Source organism: Eretmochelys imbricata, chromosome 2 (assembly GCF_965152235.1).
Source record: "Eretmochelys imbricata isolate rEreImb1 chromosome 2, rEreImb1.hap1, whole genome shotgun sequence".
NCBI lineage: Eukaryota > Metazoa > Chordata > Testudines > Cheloniidae > Eretmochelys > Eretmochelys imbricata.
The window spans coordinates 216301163-216324169 of record NC_135573.1 but is presented as its reverse complement, the minus strand read 5'-3'; the positions used below and the strand labels follow the sequence as shown (position 1 = coordinate 216324169).

The following is a 23007-nucleotide window of genomic DNA, read 5'->3' as shown; positions in this document are numbered from 1 at the left end:
CATTGTAGACACAAATTCAGCTTCTTGCATTTCTTCTTCATGACGATGATAAAATCAAGAGCACAGAGACCTAATTAAGGCTATATACACGCTACATCTTAAATTGGTATACGTTATGTCATTCTGGGGTGTGAATAAGCCACCCCCCTGGGCGACATAAGTTCCACTGACCTAAGGGCTGGCGTGGACAGCACTATGTCAGTGGGAGAGCTTCTCCTGCCAAGATACCTACCACCGTTCACAGGGCTGGAATAATTAAGTAGACGGGAGAGCGCGACAGTGGCTCCACACTAGTAGTTATGATTCACCATCACACTTTTGCACTGGGTGCCGTCATTTTATTTACTTCTGTGCTCTCTCTTCCTGTTGGAGTGGGTTACTTTTTCTAGGATGTTTTGTACCATTTAAGGGACCACTTGTTCCTGTCAGTATATTAGTCACTTATTTTTTAGCCATGCTGTGGGAATAAATACACTCAAATCTGGCTTTCCAGCCTCCTATCTTGCCACATGGGAGTTCACCTTTATAAATCTGTTTCTTATATGGTGGGCTACTTCTGCTTCTCTCATTCTATTCCCTACTACACTACCAGTAATCAAAAAAAGAAAAGAAAAGAAAAAAAAGCCTCATTTCCTTCACCACATGCCTTTTTCTCCTACGGTTCTTGTTCTCCACAATTTGTCACCGACTCTCAATTTGTCTAGATGACCTTGCTAGAGCAGTTCTTGGGTTAAAAATCCAGGAGAAGAAATTGGGCCCTGTCCACATAATTTTAATGGACTCCGAGACCTGGTTTGTATCCCTACATGATAGTTAACACCTGCTTAGCAAGTGTGCCAGCTAATAGCGTTTTCCCTTGTCGGTCACGTAGGCTGGGTTTCCTAGAACTTTGTTGTTGCAGTGTCAATATGGCTAGCTCCAAGCATTCAAAATTCATGAGTCAGTTTTACAAAATCTTGAGATTAAAAATAATAAATTTTGAGAACCTTTTATTTGCACTCCAGTTTTTTGACACATTAGAGCTCAGGTGTTCCAGCTTTTCTCCATACCAGAAGATCTAGAAAAACTACTGTTTCTTTTTGTTTTGTTTTGTTTTTCTTGAAAGCTTTGATTCTCATGTAAATGCCTGATTCCTGGAGGTAGGGTTTTAAGAAAAAACACCCAATAGTGTGAGCTGCAATAAAATTGTCAGAGCTGATGATCGTTATGCAGGGTAGACAGACCTGCTAGCTGTGCTAGAGTATCCAGTTAGGTTGGCCTGTCTTCCTGCCGCTCTATATGCAGTCAGACATCCAAGAGTGCATTGCTTCTCATGCTGCTGGTGCCACGCTGAGGGCATGTCCTTCAAGTTTTTTATCCTTTGCTGAGCAGTAAGTGATAGTGGCACAGATATTCCCAGAATGCACAAATACAATAGTTAGGCAGCATTGTTTGTGAGAAACACACACATGGGAGACACATGACTGCCATTTCCAGAATATAAGAATGACTATACTGGCTCATACCAATGGTCCATCTAGCCCAATATCTTGTCTTCCATCAATGGCCAGGGCCAGATGCTTCTGAGGGACTGAACAGAACAGGACAATTACTGGGTGATCCATCCCTTGTCGTCCAGTCTCAGCAGTCAGAGGTTTAGGGACACCCAGAACATGGGGTTGCATCCTTGACCATCTTGGAGAATAGCCATTGATGGGCCTATCCTCCATGAACTTATCTAATTCTTTTTTTAAACCCAGTTATACTTTAGGCCTTTACAACATCCTGTGCTTTGGGTGAAAAAGTAATTCCTTATGTTTGTTTGAAACCTGCTGCCTATTAATTTCCATTGAGTGATCCCTGGTTCTTGTATTATGTGAAGGGGTAAATAACATTTTTTCTCCACACTATTCATGACTTTATAGACCTCTAGCATATCCCACCCTCAGTATCATTTTTCTAAGATGAATAGTTTCAGTCCTTTTAATCTCTCTTAATGTGGAAGCTGTTCCATACCCCTAATCACTTCTGTTGCCCTTCTCTGTATTTTTTCCAATTCTATCCTTTTTTAAAATGGTGTGACCAGAACTGCACACCATATTCAAGGTGTAGGCATGTCATGGATTTATATAGAAGCATTATGATATTTCCTGTCTTATCTCTCTCTTTCCTAATGGTTCCTAACGTTGTCAGCTTTTTTGAGGAGCTTTCTATTTTTCTGTTGCTACACATTAAGCAGATGTTTTCAGAGAACTATGCATGATGATTCCAAGATCTCTTTCTTGAGTGGTACCAACTAATTTAGACCTCATCATTTTGTATGGATAGTTGGGATTATGTTTTCCAATGTGCATTACTTTGCACATTGTTCCATTCCGTGTTTTTCATAACAGCTGTATTTGTTCCAGCTGTATCAGATGGCAGTATCATAAATGGGTTAAAAAGACATACAATTGTAACTGTAGCATAGACAGGACTCTAGGTCCCTCAGACATTATTCTGACCGAATGAATATGGAGTTTGCTTTGAAACTTGCAGAGTTTTGATCATTCCAAGGTTCGTTGTATCATGGTCTCAAAGGAATTTAAAAAGGTGATTTAACTATTTTTTGTGACAGGATTTTTCTCTCTCAGTACCCAGAATTAAACAGTTTAGACAAAAATAAGCATTGACAATTCAACTGCTTAACTGAATAAATAAGTAATTTAAATGGGGAAAATCTTCCGAAACAGCCCTCACTAACCATGCTAAATCAGAGCATTCTGCGGTATCAGTATATTTATTTATACTTACCTTCACTAGACAGAGTGTAGATGAGCTAGTGGAAAGCTGGTGTAAGGACATGACATAACAAAATGGTAAAATCCAAATTATTCTTCACTGTTTGTGCTGATTGTTTGGTTTTGCACTTTCTCCTTTGGGACAGTGAAAAACAATGACATAATTTATGCTTTTGTATTTAGTCATCTTCACTTTCCATTTCCAGAGGTTGCAGTGTTTGAGTTGGATGCTTCGTGAGGTACTGGAATTTTGGTTTAAAACTAATTCTATTGAAACTTAAAAAAATATGGAACCGTTTCTATTGGTCTCTACTTCTGTAAAAACAAGCTTTTAGAAAACCTAAACTTGAGGCTCAATTTGAATTGCCATTGCCCCTTAAATCTATACTTTCCTTTCCCATTACCTTAAAAACAAAACAAAAAACGTTAATTAGGAACCCTTTCACACACAAAAAAAAGTAACTCAACTTTTTAATAAGTCATAGCCTACATGAACAAGAAGAGAATCTGTGAAGTCCCAAACAGGGGGATGTGTTTTATCGGACGCTCTGAGAGTCATGTGTCGAGGTCTGCAGAGCCTTCATATATATTCCAACTGGCTGTAACATCAATAGACCTGGCCAATCCTCTCAAAAGTGTAATCCTGATCCACTGAAGTCAATAGCAAGACTCCCATTTTATTTTTTAGGGTCAGGATTTCACCCCAGATGTTCTCCCTGGCTTCTGTCTGGCCACCTTCTTTATCACACTTTCAGTTCTCTACAGTTTTTGTTTTTTTCTGTTTCATGCCCATTCAGTCTTTGGCTTCGCTGCAGATTTACCAACAAGAGGGGAATTGCAGTGATGGTTTTTGAGATGTGGCTATTTCTCCCTGGACTCTGACCTGCTTAAATTTAACAATGTAGAAAATACTGGCGGTGGGGAGGAGAAAGGATTGGGGAATTAAACCAATTTTTTTTAAAAGACAACTTGAAGGGGAGTCTCAGAAAATGGAAATAACACCGAAGGAAAATAGAGAAAAGCCAGTCAAACTAAAAGGGTATGTTTTCACTTGGAGGGGAAAAAACCTTGTGTCCATACCAGATTAGTGAATTGTAGTTAGCCTGAGGTAAAATCCTAAGTGAAGACAAGGCAGTTTGTAGCTTTCACACAAGTTACTATGGGGGAGTCTGGGGTGTACCTTGACCTGCTGACAAATGTGAAAACTGCAGAGCACCTTGTCTTCACTGGAATTTTACCTCATGTTAGTTAACTGAAACTAGCCAACATGTGGTAAGAACACAGCTGTTTTCCTAATGAAGAGAAGTGAGATGAGGTGGGGGTGGAAGGAGTGGAACACATTGCAAAATTAATGTAAATATTCTACACTTTCTTTCTTCCTTTCAAGTTTTTGAAAGTAACCCTGCTTTATACCAGGCAGCAAACAGGTTACTGAGTGTCATTTTATTTGATAATCAAAAATCTGATAGTGTTGATGCCCTCTTGGTCCAGTTTATGTGATCTTCCATTACATATCTTATTGTGATTATTCTTCCCGGTGTACCAGTATAATCTAATCCAGGCACTTCAATTTCCTTCAAACTCGTTTTTAAAAAGACCCTCCACAGACTGAAACTGTGTTTATATATTTTGCTTGCCCTTTTGCCCAAACTAAGGGCAACATAGTCTACCCTCAGTAACCTTCATGTAATTGAGAGTAAAGTCTACACAGCAATTAAAAACCCATGGCTGGCCCATGCCAGCTGACTTGGGCTAAGAGGCTCAGGCTAAGGAGCTGTTTAATTGCAATATAGATGTTCGGGCTCGGGCTGGAGTCTGGGCTCCAGGACACTATGAGGTGGAAGGGTCCCAGAGCTCGCGCTGCAACTGGAGCCCAAAAATTTACACTGCAGTTAAACAGCCCCTTAGCCTGAGTCCCACAGGCCCTCCATGGATGTCTAATTGCAATATAGACATACCTTGATTGCCCAACTCCGCTCCCCACCCCCTTACCCCCAAAAAAGCCAACATCTAGCTTAATCTTATGTGATTTGTTTTATTACCTGCGCTTTGAAGTCAATGTGGATTTTATTGGTGTACCAGAAAACAAAATTTAAACCAAATTTGCTGTACTTCAGTGAATGAACAGCAGTTTCGTATGTATGTGATCTGGATCCAAACTTCCCCAAAGTCTGGGGCTGTCTGTATCTGGGGCTTTTTTTTGTGCCTGTTTCTACTACCACATCTGACTTCGAAGACAAGGGCCAGACATTAATGTTCTCTTTTCTATTTAAGTGGTCAGAACATGTGAATTCTGAGTTGCCTAGCATATGGTTTCCGAATAATCTATAATTTAAGGAACAAGACATGTGGGACTAGTACTTACCACAGAGAGACTATATGGAAAGGCAGCTAGTGAAAACTATTTAGTCAATGTATTCAGTTCCTCCATATCAACTTCTCACAGTAGTTAATTCTGCTTATTTCATGAACACAGGTTTTTACTCCAAATACTCCACAGCTTGTTTTATTTAAACTCTAATCTCAAAGGCGTAGTTTAAAGAAGCCATGAAAGATAGTGTCCAATATGGGTTTTTTCTATGCAGTACAGTGTATCTGTTTTGCTACAAGTTGTCATGCAGCTGCTGAAACTTCTGAAATGGGGAGTGTAATGTGCTCAGTGGTCTGTCATTTGTAGGGGAGAAAAAGTATCCATCACTGATTAGCATGGGATCAGCGCAGTATCAAGAGTAAAACATAGGCTCGATAGATACTAGGTACTTGGAAAAACAGATTATGGAACAAAATCTTTGTACACCAGTCCATGAATGCCCTTCCTGTGAAATTATTTTAGTTATTAGAATTTTTATGGCACTTGTTTTTGGCTTTCTTAGCTTTTCTCTTTTTGGGCCAGCTAGGGTTTTATAGTACATGGACAGGACACATATTTTCATTTGCCTTCAATCAGGACAGGGTGCCAATTGAATATAAAGTGCACTGTATGTGGAGAAGGGTGTGTGTGTGGGGGCGGAATTTCATACCAAACCTCCTCTGAATGGAGCAAGTGTTTTTGCCTGCACTGTTATTAATAACTCCTCACCCAGTTCAGAGCCAGAAATGGATGCACTGGGATGTGCTTTTATAATTTCTCTCCAGTAATAATTGCTTGCACCATTCATTTTAAGATCTCAGAGTTCTTTGCAAACTGTAAGTAATCAATCCTCAGGACACTTTTGTTTAGCAGGTAAGTATTGTTATATCATTCTTTCAGATGGCACAGAGAACTCATGTCACTTAGCATGCCCCTAGCAGTCGGAAGAAGAGCCCAGGACTACTGATTCCTAGTTACACATTGTACCCAGTAGACCACGCTATATTGTCCCTTCTACACTAATACGTTGAAAAGGGAGAATTCTTCTTTGAGCTGATGCAGCTGTGTATTTCATGTAGGTGTGTGCACACATACACAGCTCACTGAAGCTAGAGAACTTTGCCTAGCGTTCACGTAGGGGAGGTGGTTACATCATGTGGCTCTAGCCCCTACTTTGGCTATATAAGAGCAGTGCTGCCCCAACCCCCTCCTCAGTTCCTTTTCACTGCCCAGGGTTTGAATCTGGTGTTTAGTGTGGTGTTTTCACCTCATGTTTTCAGCCTCAGGTTTCTGAGAGATTCCTCCCCGCCCCCCTAGATAATAGTTGGTTAGTAGAACCTTAGGTTTAGTTTAGTGTTAGTATAGTGTTGGAGTCGTTGGCTGCCTTGTGTGATGTCCTGACCAGGGTTCAAGCATTGTCCATCGTGTGGGGGAGCCATTCCCAGTAGTGATCCCCACAAGAGGTGCTTGTTGTGTCTCAGTGATTGGCACATTAAGGAATAGTGCTCCATCTGTAAGTCATTCAAAAAGAGGACACAAGTGTTGAGAGTCTTACGGCTGAAGCAGCACCTTCCGAAGCAGGCCATGCGGCCGGCTTTGGCACTGAGGCCCTCATGTGATTGGCGGTCGCCTGTGGAACTGGCAAGTGATGCTGCACCACATTTGGACCCTGCTATTTCCCCCAAGAGGAAGAGGATTCATTCTCTCTCTGATGCGGTGAGGAAGAAGTCCTGTAAGACTAATCAGGACTAATCCCTGGTTCGGGTAGCTCTTTCTCATCTTCTATGGGGAGTATTGACAGCAACATAATCCTTCCTACATGCAGTTGGAGCAGGGCCATCTAAACACTTACCAGTACCTTGCTGAGATCAGTGAGAGCCCATATCATCGACTCTCGTTTCGGCCTTGGGGGGGTCTGTTGAGTCCAGTAGTGATGACATCGGGACCCGCACCGACTGTTTCCACATCAGTGGCATAGGAGGTGGCTTCAGTCCTGCTTTGCCTCTCAGTCCCTGAGTCTCCAGTAGTTCAGGAGTTTTCCAGTATTTTCTGGTGTTTCCAGGAGTTTCTAGCACTTCATCCTCCATTGTGTCCTCGGCACCTTCTGGGCTGTATTGTGACGGCATACAAAATAGCTCAGATTGCATCTGCCCAAAGGGTATAAACTCTTTCTATAAGGGCCTGGCAATATTGTCTAAATCAGTGGTTTTCAAACTGTGGATCATGACACAGTATTGGGTCACAGAATGTAAGGCACTGGGTTGTAGCGGCTCTGGTCAGCACCACCGACCGGGCCTTTAAAAGTCCTGTTGGCGGTGCTGCCCGGCTAAGGCAGGCTAGTGCCTACCTGTTCTGACACTGCGTTGTGCCCTGGAAGTGGGTAGCAGCCGGTCCAGCTCCTAAGTGGAGGGGCCACGGGGCTCCGTGCCCTGCCCCTGCCCCAAGCACCAGCTCTGCACTCCCATTGGCTGGGGGGCAGTGCCTGTGGGCAAGAGCCACGCTGAGCCACTTGCGCACCTCCGCCTAGGACCCAGACCTGCTGCTGGCCGCTTCCAGTCCATGGTGCAGGGCAGGTAGGAAGCCTGCCATAGCACCCCAGCTGCGCCACTGACAGGGAGCTGCCCGAGGTAAGCCTGGGCCCCAACCTCACGCCCCAATCCCCTGCCCCAGCCCTGAGCTCCCCCCAAACCCAGAGCCCCCTCCTGTACCCCAAACCCTTCATCCCTGGCCCGAGCCCAGAGTCCTCTCCCACATCTTTAAACCCCTCATTCTCAGCCCCACCCCGCAGCCCTCACCCCTGCACACCAACTCTCTGCCCCAGCCCTGAGCCCCTCCCACACCCCAAACCCCTCATTCCCAGCTCCATTGGGTCACCAGCATCAACAACTTTCTTCAACTGGGTTGCCAGAAAAAAAGTTTGGAAACCACTGGTCTAAATGATGTTCCTATATTGGACATTTTACAGGGCTGCCACTTGGTCCTCTGCACATGTTTACAAACCATTGTCTATTACTACTACATCCAGCTCAGATGCAAACTTTGGGAAGGCAGTCCTGCAGTCTGTGTTTAAATAGACTCTGAGCCCCTCCTGCGAGTACTGCTTGTGAGTCTTCTACATGGAATACATGACTGCATCTACTCGAAGAAGAAAACATGGCTACTTATGTGTTTGTTCTTTGAGATGGGATGCTGACATGTATTCTGCAACCCACCCTCCATCCCCTCTGCACTTAGGGCCTTACTCTTGGTGCGAAGGAACTGAGGGGAATGGGGGCAGTGCTGCCCTTATACACGCAGAAGAGGGGCTAGGGCCATAGGGCATGAGTGCTGCCCCTATGGGTACTGCTAGGCAAAGTTCTCTGGCTTCAGAACACTGGGGGCACACACACGTACATGGAATACATGTGTGCATCCTGTACCTGCCGGTAGTGGGGGGCAGTGTGAGGGCAGCAGCGAGAGCATGTGACCATGCATTACCCCCTCCCCTCCCATGCATCACCTCTGTGAGCATCACATCTGAAAGAACAACAGGTACAATACAGGTGAATAACTGTTTTATCCTGAGGAGCTAGATGCTTCCTTCACACACAAGCAGCAGGACAGAGAGAGCACTAGAAATGTGGACCTGTTACTATGCCAGTTTGTACACTGCAGCTCCAAGGCGGAAAAGGTCTGTTGGCAAGTATTTGTGTCCAGACACCCATCAGTCAGTACATACAGTGCAGGGAACAGCGCATGGTTATGGAGAAAAGATGGAAACTGTAACCCAACTTCACCTTAGAGGCTTGAAAACCAGAAGGCAAATAACAAAAAATTCAACAATTATTTTTTTTCAAATTGTGATTTTAAAGTCAGTCATGATTTTTTAGCATATGACCTCCATACACGCATTGGTGACCAGTTACGCACACAAGTAGTCCCATAGACTTGAATTCAATGAAATTTCTCATGTGAGTAGCTGCTTACCAATGTGAGGAAGGAGATAATTTGTCCTACAGGGACACTGAAAGAAAATAGAGATGGATATAAAGCACCGTACATACCAGTAACATAACATAGCTCTGTAACATACATAGTCACTTTGATTCCTCTCAAGCTGACTGTTTATATAATTTCAGAAAGGGACTTCTGAAAAATAAACAGGGTATAGCATAGGAATTACTCATGAATTAAGTTGCTGTTTTGAGAAGAGTGAGCATTTGAAGGCTATTTTCACTCTAATAGATATTTAATTTATCAGCCTTCCAATTCAGAATAACTCTAGTAAAGTAAGACTAAAAATAGTGCCTTAAGTAAATTCTATGAAATTATATATCCTGTACCTGAAACAATATTTATATTGCATAAAATTTTAATGTGTATTCTAATTCTGCTGCTTAGATGGAGATAGTAAAAAATACTTTGAATGTAAAACACACACATTAATTTTCACAACACTCCTGTGTGATTGGCACAGTGTGTATCATCCATTTGACAGTCACTCTATTTCAGTTTAGTCCTCTAACTTGCTTAAGGTTGCATAGCTAACCACTGAAAGGCTAAGAATAAGACCCAGGAACCCTGAGGATCTACTGCACTAGCTTGGTCCCTAATGTATTCATTTCCTGTGTGAACTCCCTCACCTCTTCCTGGGCCTCTCACTTGACAAAGAACATTCTAAAATGTGAAAATTGACTGACAAGCTCGACAATCTAGGGCTAACTCTTTTTTATGGTCATATTGTTTTCTTCCACAAACTTCAAATTGAATCACATTGTTTTTTGTAAAACTGGACTGTTGCAAAACCCACTTATGTGTTTTTGTTTGCTTTCTTGCAATTTTTTTTTAAACTAAATCAATTTAAATTAAGTTGGAGGCTGCTAGTCCATCATGTGGACTGTGTCCTTATAGTGATTTTTAATAATGGAAATTGAAAAGGATCACATAAGTTGCTCTTCATATGGAATAGTATTAAAAATTATATTAATATTTATATTTTAATTTTCTGTACACACTTATTAGACTAAAAGCACAAGTGTATACTATCCTGGATAACATTTACTTGGTTTTGTGCTTCAAGACTTCAGTTGTTTAGGTGATTCTCTTCAGGGAAGTAGTATGGAATTTTTATATTTAATCTAGTAGAAACAAGAAAAGGAGGACTTGTGGCACCTTAGAGACTAACCAATTTATTTGAGCATAAGCTTTCGTGAGCTACAGCTCACTTCATCAGATGCATCCGAAAGCCACTAATACTCCTTTTCTTTTTGCGAATACAGACTAACACAGCTGCTACTCTGAAACCTAGTAGAAACAGTGGACCATATCCTCACCTGATGTAAGTGACAGGTTCCACTGATGTCAACTGAGTTATGTTGATTTATAGCAGCTGAGGATGTGGTATCTGACCCTGGCTCCAACCCTCAGCTTTGATTCCTGATTCTGACGCAGGCTTGACTCCTGGATCTGGTAATTGGCAGTTGACTCTGCTGCTGACCTTTGGCTTTGTCCCCTACCTGGATACCAGCTCTGACTATTAGGCCAGACCACCTCTATCCCGATCCCTAACACTGATATCCACAATTGGGACCTGTGGCTTTGGCACTGGCAATCAAAAATCTATGGAAAAACAGCTGGACATGATGGCCAAGCCAGAGATCCTAGTTCTTCCCCCCCCCCCCATGACAATTCTGGTTTCTGCCACTCTTGGTCTAAACTCCTTACCCATGCCATGCACCCCTATGTAATGTTAACCCTTGCAATTATGTTCTCATAAATAAGGACACACTCCTCCCAGGGTTTCTCTCACAAATTATACTCTCATGTATGTGAAATGATACAGTCCGATTCTTAAGGGTCTGGGCTACCTGGGACTTGTCTTCATCCTTCTTTTCCTTTTTTTCCCCATGTCCTCAGCCAGATCCTCATAGAAAAAGTAGGAGGAACAACTCCACAAACTGCTCTTTCCATATTTTTCCTTTGCCGCTTTAGATAAGCGAGTCCCAACAGGCCAGTCCGGTTCAGTGTATCCCTGAGCTTTGGCACCTGCGTCACCCACTTGTACCTTGTTAGAAACTGTTCTGGTGCTTGAAGCCCCAAGAGGTGGCTGTTCCTGGGAGATGCAGGAGCTGTCTCCTGCCCTGGTAGCTCAGTGGCCTGCTGTGGAACACTGACCCCACCCCAAACTGTGCAGATGGAGCTGGCGTCCTAGGGTATGTCTACCTTGCAATTAAACACTCATGGCTAGCCTGTGTCAGCTGCTTGCGGGGCTGTGAAGTTGGTGTAGATGTTCTGGCTTGGGCTGGAACTCAAGCTCTGGGACCCTATGCAGGGGAATTTTCCAGAGCCTGGGCTGCAGCCTAAGACTAGACATCTACACCTGCAGTTTTACTACCATACAGCCCGAGCCCTGTGAGCCAGAGTCAGCTGACAGAGGCCAGCTGTGAGTGTTTAATTACAATGTACACATAACCCTCGTGATTTTCCAGGTTTTGCCATGGTTTGGGCTGGGCTGGGTGGAGGTTTGCAAATATCATGCCTGTCCTAATGGGATGATATGAGAGGATCTAAAGGAGATCTCTTTGTGGAGATCTCCTCTCACAGAGGCTCATCCCACAGATTTAACATATGGAGTGATCAGATCATTGTGTCTTGCTTTTAGAAAAAAATACCTTCCCTGGGCTCACCACGTACATGTCAGGTTTAATTCCAATGCAAATAAAACCCAAAATACAGTCAGCCATGTTAATCCCAGTGGAGGAAACTGGGATCAAGATTTTTTTCAAAAGTGATTTGAGGTACCTTGATTTTTGGGTGTCTAACTTCAGCCTTAAAGGGGCTTGGTTTTCAGAAAGTGCTGAAAACCAGACTCTCTTAAGATGCATTAAGATGGCACCCTAAATCATTATTCACTTTTGATAATCTTGGCCTTATTTTTTTTAAATGCAAATGACAGCCCAGTGTGAGTATTGTTAAGATTGTAGTATATATTTATAGAGCTGCAGTCATCCTCCAAGACTGAACTTTACACATCTAGGTAATATTTATTTAAAGAAGAGAGAGTCAAGGTGCAAAGGATAATGCTCAGGTGTGGTGTAGTAGAAACCTGATGAACTTTAACCTTAATGAAAGTGCTGGAGAGAGAGATTCTTTCAACTTGCAAAGCACACATGATAAGGCAAGACTTCCTTAATCTCTCCAGTTAATTTTGTGGAAAAATATTTTGTTTCTCCTCCTTACTGCTTCTATATTTTGTGAGAAATAAAAAACTCTTATTTATTGCTGATACATCTTCAGTGGTCCCAGCATGTGTCACTGATGTTTGAAATCAGCTAAATTGGGAGCAACAAAGAGAAAAGCCAAGATGAGAATGAAAAGTAAGCCTGAAACATATGTTTGAGTGTTTCACTTCTGCAGAAATATAATATGAACAAAAAGTATATATGCACACAGAAAGTCTTTGAGAATTGAGGAAGCCATTTGAAAAAAATTCAAACGTGAGCATACATGAGAAACAGATCGGGGGAAAACAGTTTGGATAAAATCATAGTTCCTTTATCTTTCACTTAAAATAAACCTTTACTGAAGTTTCAAAAGCTTGGTTACTTCTCTCTTTTTATTATCTTGACCTCTATTGTTCTGCTTCTTGTGAGAAAACCAGAAGTATTGAAATAATTAGACTATTATTTTTTTGTAGGGTTTACCTCCTAATTCATAGTAGTACCAAAAATCTTACAGGTGAGACTTCTTACAAGATTTCCAGTTGGGTTCTGCAGATCTAAGAAATTTGGATAAAGAAGTAAACTTCTGGGTGCTTCTCAGAACCAAATTCTAAGTCTTTTGAGATCTGTCCAGCACTAAGGCCATATTTACAAACTGATCAAATTGACTGGCATAGCTGTTGCAAAATAAACTATTCCACAATAGCTATTTCAGAATAGCTCTCCATGCAGACACTATTCCTGAAAAAAGTGGCTTTATTCCACAATAATTACTCCATTCACAAAGCCAAGTAATTATTCTGGAATAAAATCAATTTTATTCTGGAACAGAGTGCCCACATGGAACAGTTAAATTGGAATAGCTATGCCGGTCAATTTCCTCTGTGTAGACAAGATCTAAAATAAATAAGATTTTCAGAAGAAAATAAAAAGGTGAATGGAGTTATAGGTTTGTGAAGGATTTCTGAGAAGAGACATCTTGTTTATGACAGGTTTCAGAGTAACAGCCGTGTTAGTCTGTATTCGCAAAAAGAAAAGGAGTACTTGTGGCACCTTAGAGACTAACCAATTTATTTGAGCATGAGCTTTCGTGAGCTACAGCTCACAAGTGAGCTGTAGCTCACAAAAGCTCATGCTCAAATAAATTGGTTAGTCTCTAAGGTGCCACAAGTACTCCTTATCTTGTTTATGGCTCCTCTCTCTCTCTCCTCCATTCAGTGAATGAGCAATAAAACAACACTAACCACTGCATTAGAGATCTCTTGCTATCTTCATACGGGTTGTCATATTTGTTTACAATGAGCGTTAATTTTATACAGTATGATTACAAAGGAAAAATATTTGTTTCTCAGTTTTTATTTTTCTACGTTTTTATTACCTTATGCTTTACTAAGTTCCAGTGTCTTTTCTCTGTCGTTCATTAGGTACACCTTATTTGTTCAGTATTTATGTTTTTAATACATCTTTCTAATATTTTTGGCTTTGGTAAATGTTTTGCCTACATTTGTTGAGTGGGGTTAATTATGTGGATGCTACATGGTCTTTCTAAGACATCCTTGATTTCCTAACCTCACCCTTAGTTTTGTGGTAATACATGATTGTTTTTGAATAAAAAAATATGGTAAATGAGACTGGATTTGCAATGGTTTTTACTCTATACTTAGGTTTGGCAGAATTCAATTTTTTTGAATAATTTTGATGGATGATATAAATGTTGGGTTTTTTAAGGCATTTTTTCCTTTTTATCATTTTTTTAAAATGTGCCCAGTTGCAAGAAAATATGGGAAGCAGGCAACAGAATGGGTCAGTCAATTATTTAATAATGGTAGACATTGATTTCAAAAAGTTAAAGCTTTGTAACTGCTAAAACACAAATTGTAAACATCACATGTCAAAATATAAGAAGTAAATATCCTTAAATCAAACTTGAATAAGATCTCAACCAGCATTTTTCTTTCTTTGCCTCCTATCTTTATCATTTTTCATCTGTTTTTTTGTGTACAGTGAAATTGATGTTTACTGAAATTTACCAATAAAAATATAATCCTTCCAAGCCTATCTATACTCAGTGTAGCACAGTTCTAAACAATAACTTTATCTGACTTCTCTTGATACAGATTTAGAATACTTCATAACAAAATCTTGTTTTAAAGATGGGTCAAGAAGGCACTATTTAAATCAGATTAGATTTAGCCAAATTTGAAGCCAAGATTTTGGTCCCAGATTGTGGATAGCTGACAAAGTACACATCCAAACCAGAATGGGGAAAACAGGCCCATCTGCTTTTGACTCAGACCTAGGATCAAAATTATAAAGGCAGGTTCAAAGATATAGAGATTCAGAAATGAGCCCCCTGAAATTTGAAGAGGTCCAGATTTGAGCTTCTGGTTGTAGCTTAACTTTACTCTTAATGAAACCCTAAAACAGCTGGTTGGTGGCAGCCGATTCCAAACATGGGTAACCACTTGGTGGGGAAGGGCCTAGGGTCTAGGCTGTGAGTCACGTGTGTTTTAGTTTCCTTTAATCAGTCAAAACCAGACATTTGAAATAAGCTTTGAGTAGGGTATCTACTGTCTGTTCTACACACAGCAAGTTAGCATTTACAAGAAGGTACTTGCTTTGACTTGCATGAATAAGCAATATTTCATAACCCACTTGTTTGAAACTGATATTTCTGTGACTACAACTCTTGCGTGGGAGTTATAGAGGCAGTCTGCAAGGAAGAGTTTAAAATTGTGATAAAAAAATTGGGCCACATTATTTTTATTATATTGACCTAAACTTTACAAACCAGTTATTTACCTGTGAAAGTACTGACAGACAGTGCATCTCTTACTATTTGTACCATATCCAGAGACAATAGCCTGCTCAGCCAATTGTTTAACCTCCTTTTTGAAAGATGAAAATATTAATTATTTAGTGATGATCCTTGTTATTAAAAATGTGATGTGTATATTGTGTAGCTTTTGCCATTGCTATTGTATTGGAGACTCTGCAGAATTATTGAAAACATTTTTTTTTCTCTCAAATTAACACTGTCCAAAAAGAAATGAAAAAAATAACTAGAAATACTAACTGACCAATTCCCTTTTGACTAGCTCCTTCCAGTTCAACCTCCAGAATTTCTTCACTTTTTCTATTCTGCCTATGTTTTCAGCAAGTACTTCAAAGACCTAAATCTGTTTTGTTTACTCCTCTCAGACAGATCCCAGGCAAACTCCCTCTGTTAGCCTCTCTGCTGTTCGCTGCTCCTAATAGCCTTCTATGGCGAGATAACTGGCTCTGTGGATGAGGGGAAAGCAGTGGACATGTTGTTCTTGACTTTAGCAAAGCTTTTGACACGGTCTCCTACAGTATTCTTGCCAGCAAGTTAAAGAAGTATGGGCTGGATGAATGGACTATAAGATGGATAGAAAGCTGGCTAGATTGTCAGGGTCAACGGGTGGTGATCAATGGCTCCATGTCTAGTTGGCAGCTGGTATCAAGTGGAGTGCCCCAGGGCTCGGTCCTCAGGCCGGTTTTGTTCAATATCTTCATTAATGATCTAGAGGATGGTGTGGATTGCACCCTCAGCAAGTTTGCAGATGACACTAAACTGGGAGGAGAGGTAGATTCGCTCGAGGGTAGGGATAGGATACAGAGGGCCCTAGATAAATTAGAGGATTGGGCCAAAAGAAATCCCTGATGAGGTTCAACAAGGACAAGTGCAGAGTCCTGCACTTAGGGGAGAAGAATCCCATGCACCCCTACAGACTAGGGACAAAAGGGCTAGGCAGCAGTTCTGCAGAAAAGGACCTAGGGGTTACAGTGGACGAGAAGCTGGATATGAGTCAACAGTGTGCCATTGTTGCCAAGAAGGCCAATGGCATTTTGGGCTGTGTAAGTAGGGGCATTGCCAGCAGATCGAGGGACGTGATCGTTTTCTTCTATTCAACATTGGTGAGCCCTCATCTGGAGTACTGTGTCCAGATTTGGGCCCCACACCACAAGAAGGATGTGGAAAAATTGGAAAATGTCCAGCGGAGGGCAACAAAAATGATTAGGGGACTGGAACATGTGACTTATGAGGAGAGGCTGAGGGAATTGGGATTGTTTAGTCTGCAGAAGAGAAGAATGAGGGGGGATTTGATAGCTGCTTTCAACTACCTGAAAGGGGGTTCCAAAGAGGATGGATCTAGACTGTTCTCAGAGGTAGCAGATGACAGAACGAGGAGTAATGGTCTCAAGTTGCAGTGGGGGAGGTTTAGGTTGGATATTAGGAAAAACTTTTTCACTAGGAGGGTGGTGAAACACTGGAAAGCGTTACCTAGGGAGGTGGTGGAATCTGCTTCCTTAGAAGTTTTTAAGGTCAGGCTTGACAAAGCCCTGGCTGGGATGATTTAGTTGGGGATTGGTCCTGCTTTGAGCAGGGGGTTGGACTAGATGACCTCCTGAGGTCCCTTCCAACCCTGAAATTCTATGACACATAGTCTGCATCTAGGATAGATTATCTGACTTGTGAAACATTTCAGATGCTCTAAACAAACGTTAATCATTGTGACACTGTCAATTGAAGAATCCCCATACTGATAACTAGATCCTTGAAGGGCCTGCCTAGGGCCTGACCTAGACTCAGTGAGAGGCTTTGCATTGACTTCATGTGGTTTTGGATCAGAACACTGGTGAGCAAACTCTCCAATACAGAAGAGCTTTATTGAAGGCGATTAGGCATTTGCTCTTTTGGAAGTGCCTTTGAGTGACCCAGACTTTAGTGATGTGTCAAAGCAGCAGTGGGCCTACACGAGAATAGCAATCTAAAATGAATGGTCCTCAAAACAGGAATTAGCAGACCAAATTGAAGGACTTTTGTCCATTTTTGAGAACCAGACTCAAAATTCTGAAATGTTTGGGTGAGGTTTCTTTGGCTCTGGTTTCTGTCTGGAATCAGAACTGGAACTGTCAAAGTCCCTGTGATAAATGAAAGTGGGGGGGAGGGGGGCTCCCTTTTATGGACACCCAGCCAGCCAGTAGCTATAAAATCCTTCTTAATAGCTGTTCTCTAATTGCTCTACCTGTAAAAGGTTAAAAAGTCTCACTGTGATGCATAGGTAAAAGGAAGTAGTGGGCACCTGGCCAGAAGAGCCAATGGAAAGGCTAGAACTTTTTAAAATTGAAAAAAGACTCCCCTTTTGTCTGTCTGTCTGTTGTTCTCCCAGGAAGAGGCAGTCAGGGCCTCAGCTATGCTGTAAGAAGTTTGGGCCAGGTATGAAAAAATCATCAGTATTATACCTAGAAACTACTCATTTAAAACCTCAGATATGTAAGTTGATCAGGAAATGTCTAGGAAGATGCAATTAGGTTTATTCCTTTTATTTCGTTATGGCTTGTAGATTCTTCTGTGCTAACCCCAGGTGCTTTTGGTTTTGCTTGTAACCTTTAAGCTGGACCTCAAGAAAGCTATTCTTAGTGCTTAAACCTTGTAGTTGCTTTTTTAAAATCTAGCAATAGCCTGAGTTCCCAGATGTATTTATTTTCTTTTTTTTATTAATAAAATTTACCTTTTTTAAGAACAGAATTGGATTTGTGCACAAACCTCTTAAGACACACGTTGCTTAATTAGCTTGTGACAACAGCTGATTTCCTTTTTTTTTTCTTTGTCAGCTTGTCCCTGGAGGGAGGGTGAAAGGGCTTGAATGTACCCCACAGGAAGGAATTCCCAAGTGTGCCCTCCTGGGGTCTCAAAGGAGTTCTACACTTGAGTGGTGGCAGCATCTACCAATCCAAGATCAGAGAAAGTAGCTGTAACATTGGGAGTTTAATACAAGCCTGAAGTGGCCAGTATTAATTTTTAGAATCCTTGCGGGCCCCCACCTTCTGCACTCAAAGTGCCAGAGTGGGGAATGAGCCTTGACAGTTCCATAAGAGGGGCTGAACTCAGAGTGTTCCTCATTGGAAGAAGTACCAGAAATTTCATTTCTGAGATTGGGGAAGAAATTTCTCATGAAGAAACTCAAGGGATTCAGCTTGTTTAGATAAGCTTCAGATAAACAGCCAGATTTTTGCACTTCTGGACCAAACCGAAGCCCTAGCGCATAGACACTATGGTGAGTGAGGCTACCTGAATACTTCAGTTATAGCACTAGTCTATATGACACAAAACCAGTCTTTGATCCAGATCCTCAGCTGGTGTAATTTGAGGTAACTCTATTAAATTCAATGGTGGTGTGCTGATTTACACAACCTGACAGTCTGGCCCTTTGTGTTTTAGTAACAGCTCTAAAGTATTTCATAATTCTGCCCTATGTTGATTCTGATGACTGAAGTATCTGTTCTCATTTATTCTAGGAAATTTACCAGTGGTGTGGCTCAACATGCAATAAATTTGAGCGTCTGAAAGCTGCTCAAGTTGCTGTTGGCATTCGGGACAATGAGAGGAATGGAAGATCTCAGCTAATTGTTGTAGAGGAAGGAAGTGAGCCAAGACAACTTACAAAGGTATTGTAAATGTATTGCTGGTTCAAATACACTGTTATCCAGACTTCTGGGCATGTCCTACCGCCATAATACTTGACCTCAGGATATGTCATCAGATCTCATTATCTAAGCAGGACTGGACCCAGTCTTTACAGAGAGGAGATCCTCACCGGACACCCATCAACTTCATTGCTCTGTCGTAAGAGTGCTGTATACACAACACTGCTAGGTGCTCTTCCCTCTCAGTCAGGACGGAGCTAGTGCCCCAGCCTAGTGCTATGAGATGATTTACTCCCTTTATGTGCTGTCTTTCATGGCCCCCTTTTTGGAAAAGTAAGAATGTTAGCCTTTGTGTCTTGAACAAATCCCGGTGGAGTAATTACTTTCTACAAACATAAATTCATCCAGCAGTTTCCCTAGCAAAGTTATTCCTTTCCTCTCCTAAATAAACAATACTCATATAGGGTTTGGTCCTATGGTCTTTGAAGTCAATGGCAAAGCTCCCTCAATAGTGCAGGATCAGTGCTAGATAGAGTGGTGGGGAAGTTTATGGAGGGAAGAGATGAGTGGTGGGAGTGCCTTGAAAAGCTTGTGAGAGAACTGGTGAAGGGAGTGTAACAAACAAATTGAAGGACTTGGGAGGGAGGACAAAAGTCCTCGTGCATTGCTTTGGAACATCACAGCTATTAGAAACACCTTTGTACTATGGAGCTAGTCCATGGGGACTTGAGTAAGTCCCCTTTTATTCTATATGGCAAAGTTATTTTTCATACACAGAGATATTTAAAATAATAACACAGACTTTGAATACAGTCATATGTAAAAAGATTATCAGCTGAGTCAGGTCATGTCTACACTAGGAGGACTGTACTGGCATATCTACAGCACTGTAGCTATTCTAGCATGACCCATAGTGTAGACACAGCCTGTACCAAAGGAAGAGGTTGTTCTGTCGGTGTAGTAACATCACCTCTCTGAATGACAGTAGCTTGGTTAAGGAAAGCATTCTTCTGTTGGCCTAGCTGCATCTGCACCGGGAGTTAGGTCGACATAGCTACGTGACTCTAGGGTTTGGATTTTACATACCACTGAGCAATGTCCCTGTGTTGACCTAAATTTCAAGTGTAGGCCAGGCCTCAGGGCCTGTCTACACTTGAAACGTGACAGCACCCTAACTGCAGTGCTGCCGCTGTAGCGCTTCAGTGTAGGCACGGCCTCTGCCAATGGTTCTCTAACTAGTGTAGGTAATCCACCTCCCCGAGGGGTTTGATTGATGGAAGAATTTGATCTCGCACGCTCTACACTTGGGGTTAGTTGCTCAGAGGTTTGATGTAGCCTCAGTCTCATTTAACCAGCCATTATAGGCTGGCTCCATGCTCCAGCAGAGTCTTGGGCGGGGGGCGGGTTGGGGCTGTAAAGCTGCAGGGTGTGTCTGGGGGGTCAGGGCTCTGGGTTGAGGCAGGGGTTTGGGGCTTCTGCCCTGCAGGAGCACCAGGGCTCAGGGCTTTGGACCAGAGGGAGCACTGAGGCTCAGGGCTTCAAACCTACGGCTCCGTTCCCAGCTTCAGCTTGGTGGGGGACACACCATGGATTGGGGCTTCAGCCCCGGGACTCTGCTCCCAGTTTCAGCCTCGCAGGGGGTGCCAGGGATCAGGGCTTTAGCTCTGAGGGGGAGTGCCGGTTTCAGCCCCAGCACTCGTCCCATAGTTAGAGTCCCGGCGCACACCCTCCCCCACCCCTGGCAGAAACGGGGAGCAGAACTGTGGGTCTGAAGCCCCAATCCCTGGCACACCTCGTGGGGCTGAAGCTGGAACAGAGCAGCAGGGCTAAAGCCCCGATCCCCAGCACTCCCTCCAGGTCTTAAGCCATGAGCCCTGGCGCTTCCAGGGGGAGAAGCCCTGAGCCCCCTGTCGGGAACCCTGGCGACTCCCCCTCCCCACCTGGAGTCCTGACCCCCCTCAACCCTACAGCTGCAGCCCCAATTCCCCCATAGCAGAAGTCCGTAGTGTCTTGTTCAGCGTTACAGACCATTTCAGAGTTACGGACAATCTCCATGCCTGAGGTGTCTGTAACGCTGAGGCTCTACTGCACTTCCCCCTCTAACTAGGTGCAGATCAGGTGATGAGAGGTGCAAGTGTCCCGATGTACACTTTCAATTCGTTTTCAAATTGCAAAATTGCATGTGGGTACTTTGGACATACAATGCACCTTCAGAAAGGGAGGCCACATCTCCTCTACTTTGAAAACATGCCCCTAGAATAATTTACTTTGAAGTCTAATTTGCCTCAGGGGCAAAAGGCACAGAACCTGTTCTGCTCTATTGCTTAAACAATTATTGCTTACAATCAGCATGACAAAGTGGTGCACCAGAAACAGTCTTCATGCACACTCCATTAGTATTGCTTCATGCAGATAACATGGGGCAGAAGACACGCCAAACCAGAAATTAAATGTGCCTATTCCATTTTGCTGAAGAATTATTTTATGTTCAACGTTTTGCTCCTTTCCCATTTTGGAGGGGGCGGGGGAGAGTCTGAATAGGAAAAATTGATTTAGAAACATTAATAAATTCCAAGTGTGTTAGGAGGTTAGTATGTGAACTGTAACCAGATCACAATGTTGGTCAACATTTTTCAACTGTTGAAGATTCAGAAAACAGGGGGAGGGAAGGGGGCGTGGCATTTCTGAAGGAAAAATTACAAATCTGCCCCTCCCCCACTTTTAAAAATCTACTCTAGAGCTGGTTGAAATTGAGTAAATTTGTTTTTTTTTGTTTTTTAATAGGGTTCCCATCCCTTAAGCAATCCCCCACCACCACCCTACACACACACACGTGCACACACACACACACACGTCCATTTTCAACTAGTTCAGGACTTAATACATAGTAGATATTATAAAGGAAAAGTTACACCCATTCATCATTAAGGCGTTGAGGGCCCTGATGAAGTGTCACCTCTCTGCTCCACTGTGATGCTCAGGAATGCATAAATCTGTGATATCCCAACTACTAGACTATACAGTATTTGCTTCTGTTTTTTTTTTTTGTCTGCGCTGCTGTCTGATTGAGGACTTCCGGTTTCACAGGGTGTCTGGTTGACTGGTAAGTCCGTAACTCTGGTGTTCGGTATCTTTGAAGAAGTCCATGGGGTTGTGTGGGTGGAAGATGTTACAGGCTGAGACACGGAACTCATCACAAAGCCCTCATTCAGCTGTGTGGTTCTATTAACTCGTGTAAACTTCCTGGAACCTATAGTGACCTACACAGGTGATTAAAAGGACAGGGAAAATGCCACAGTTGTAATTTGATTTCCCTGTCTCGGAAAATATTAGTGAATAATGATTTTCATTACTTGCCCAGCAACAATGGAGGGAAAGTTTCAGCTTTTCCTTTCTTACGAAGGTAAATATTAAGGTGGGAGACTATTGGTGAGTTAAGTGAACAGTGTTTATTGCTCTGATTGCTCACCATTGTGACAACTCTTCTCCTGTGATCAGCAGTACCAGGGAAGTTCTGCGGGGGGCAGTACTTCAGGCGGCAGGGGTGGGAGTGTTGTCTCAATAAAGAAATATGGAGCTGCGCCTGCATGCCTCCATCGCACGTCCAGTCATTGCAAGCTTTAGGGAAATGTGCTGTCATATAGCTACTAGGCCCGGAGTTCTCACCACAAATGTTTCAGAGGCCCCAGAGTGCGGCCACCAAATCTTGCTGGTTGCCACTATGACAGTTTTCTCTAAAATAATTAATTTAGGAAAAACAAATAAATATGCACATAAACATGTCCAAATCATAGTTATTTGTGTAGGGTTTTTATTTGTACACTCAATGATAATAATAATTAATAATTAATGTACAGTTATCTCTATTCTTTACTGGACCTAAGCAGAACAGAAACACAAATAAGGTGCTTTGCATGTTCTTATCTTGTGGTGGTGGTGGTGTTTTTTTTTTGTTTTTGTTTTTTTTAGACTTGCTAGCTAGTAAGTCTGCTCCTGTGAAAAGTGATATTTGTATATTTGTTATCTAGCTCTGAAGCAGTGATGACTGATATTTACAAACATATACATACCATTTTTCACAGCAGACTTACTCAGCCCTGGCAAGCCGGGGGACAAATTAAGCCCTGACGGGGAGGTGGATAGGGAGACAGCGGGGGCCAAGGGTGATGAGGTAGATAAGTGAGGGGCTGAGGCAGCACTGTGGGCCAGGGGTGGTGAGGGGGGTGGTGAACCCGGAGACTGGGGT

The 23007-nt window shown here is 42.5% G+C and overlaps 1 protein-coding gene across 1 annotated transcript in view; it reads left to right on the top strand.

Moving 5' to 3' along the window:
• The window catches only part of SCIN (scinderin), a 99333-nt gene that overhangs the window by 18983 nt on the left and 57343 nt on the right, over window positions 1-23007 (top strand). The window contains exon 4 of the mRNA XM_077809383.1: window positions 18633-18782. Coding sequence (XP_077665509.1) covers window positions 18633-18782 — 150 coding nt within the window. The remainder of the gene's footprint in view (window positions 1-18632; window positions 18783-23007) is intronic.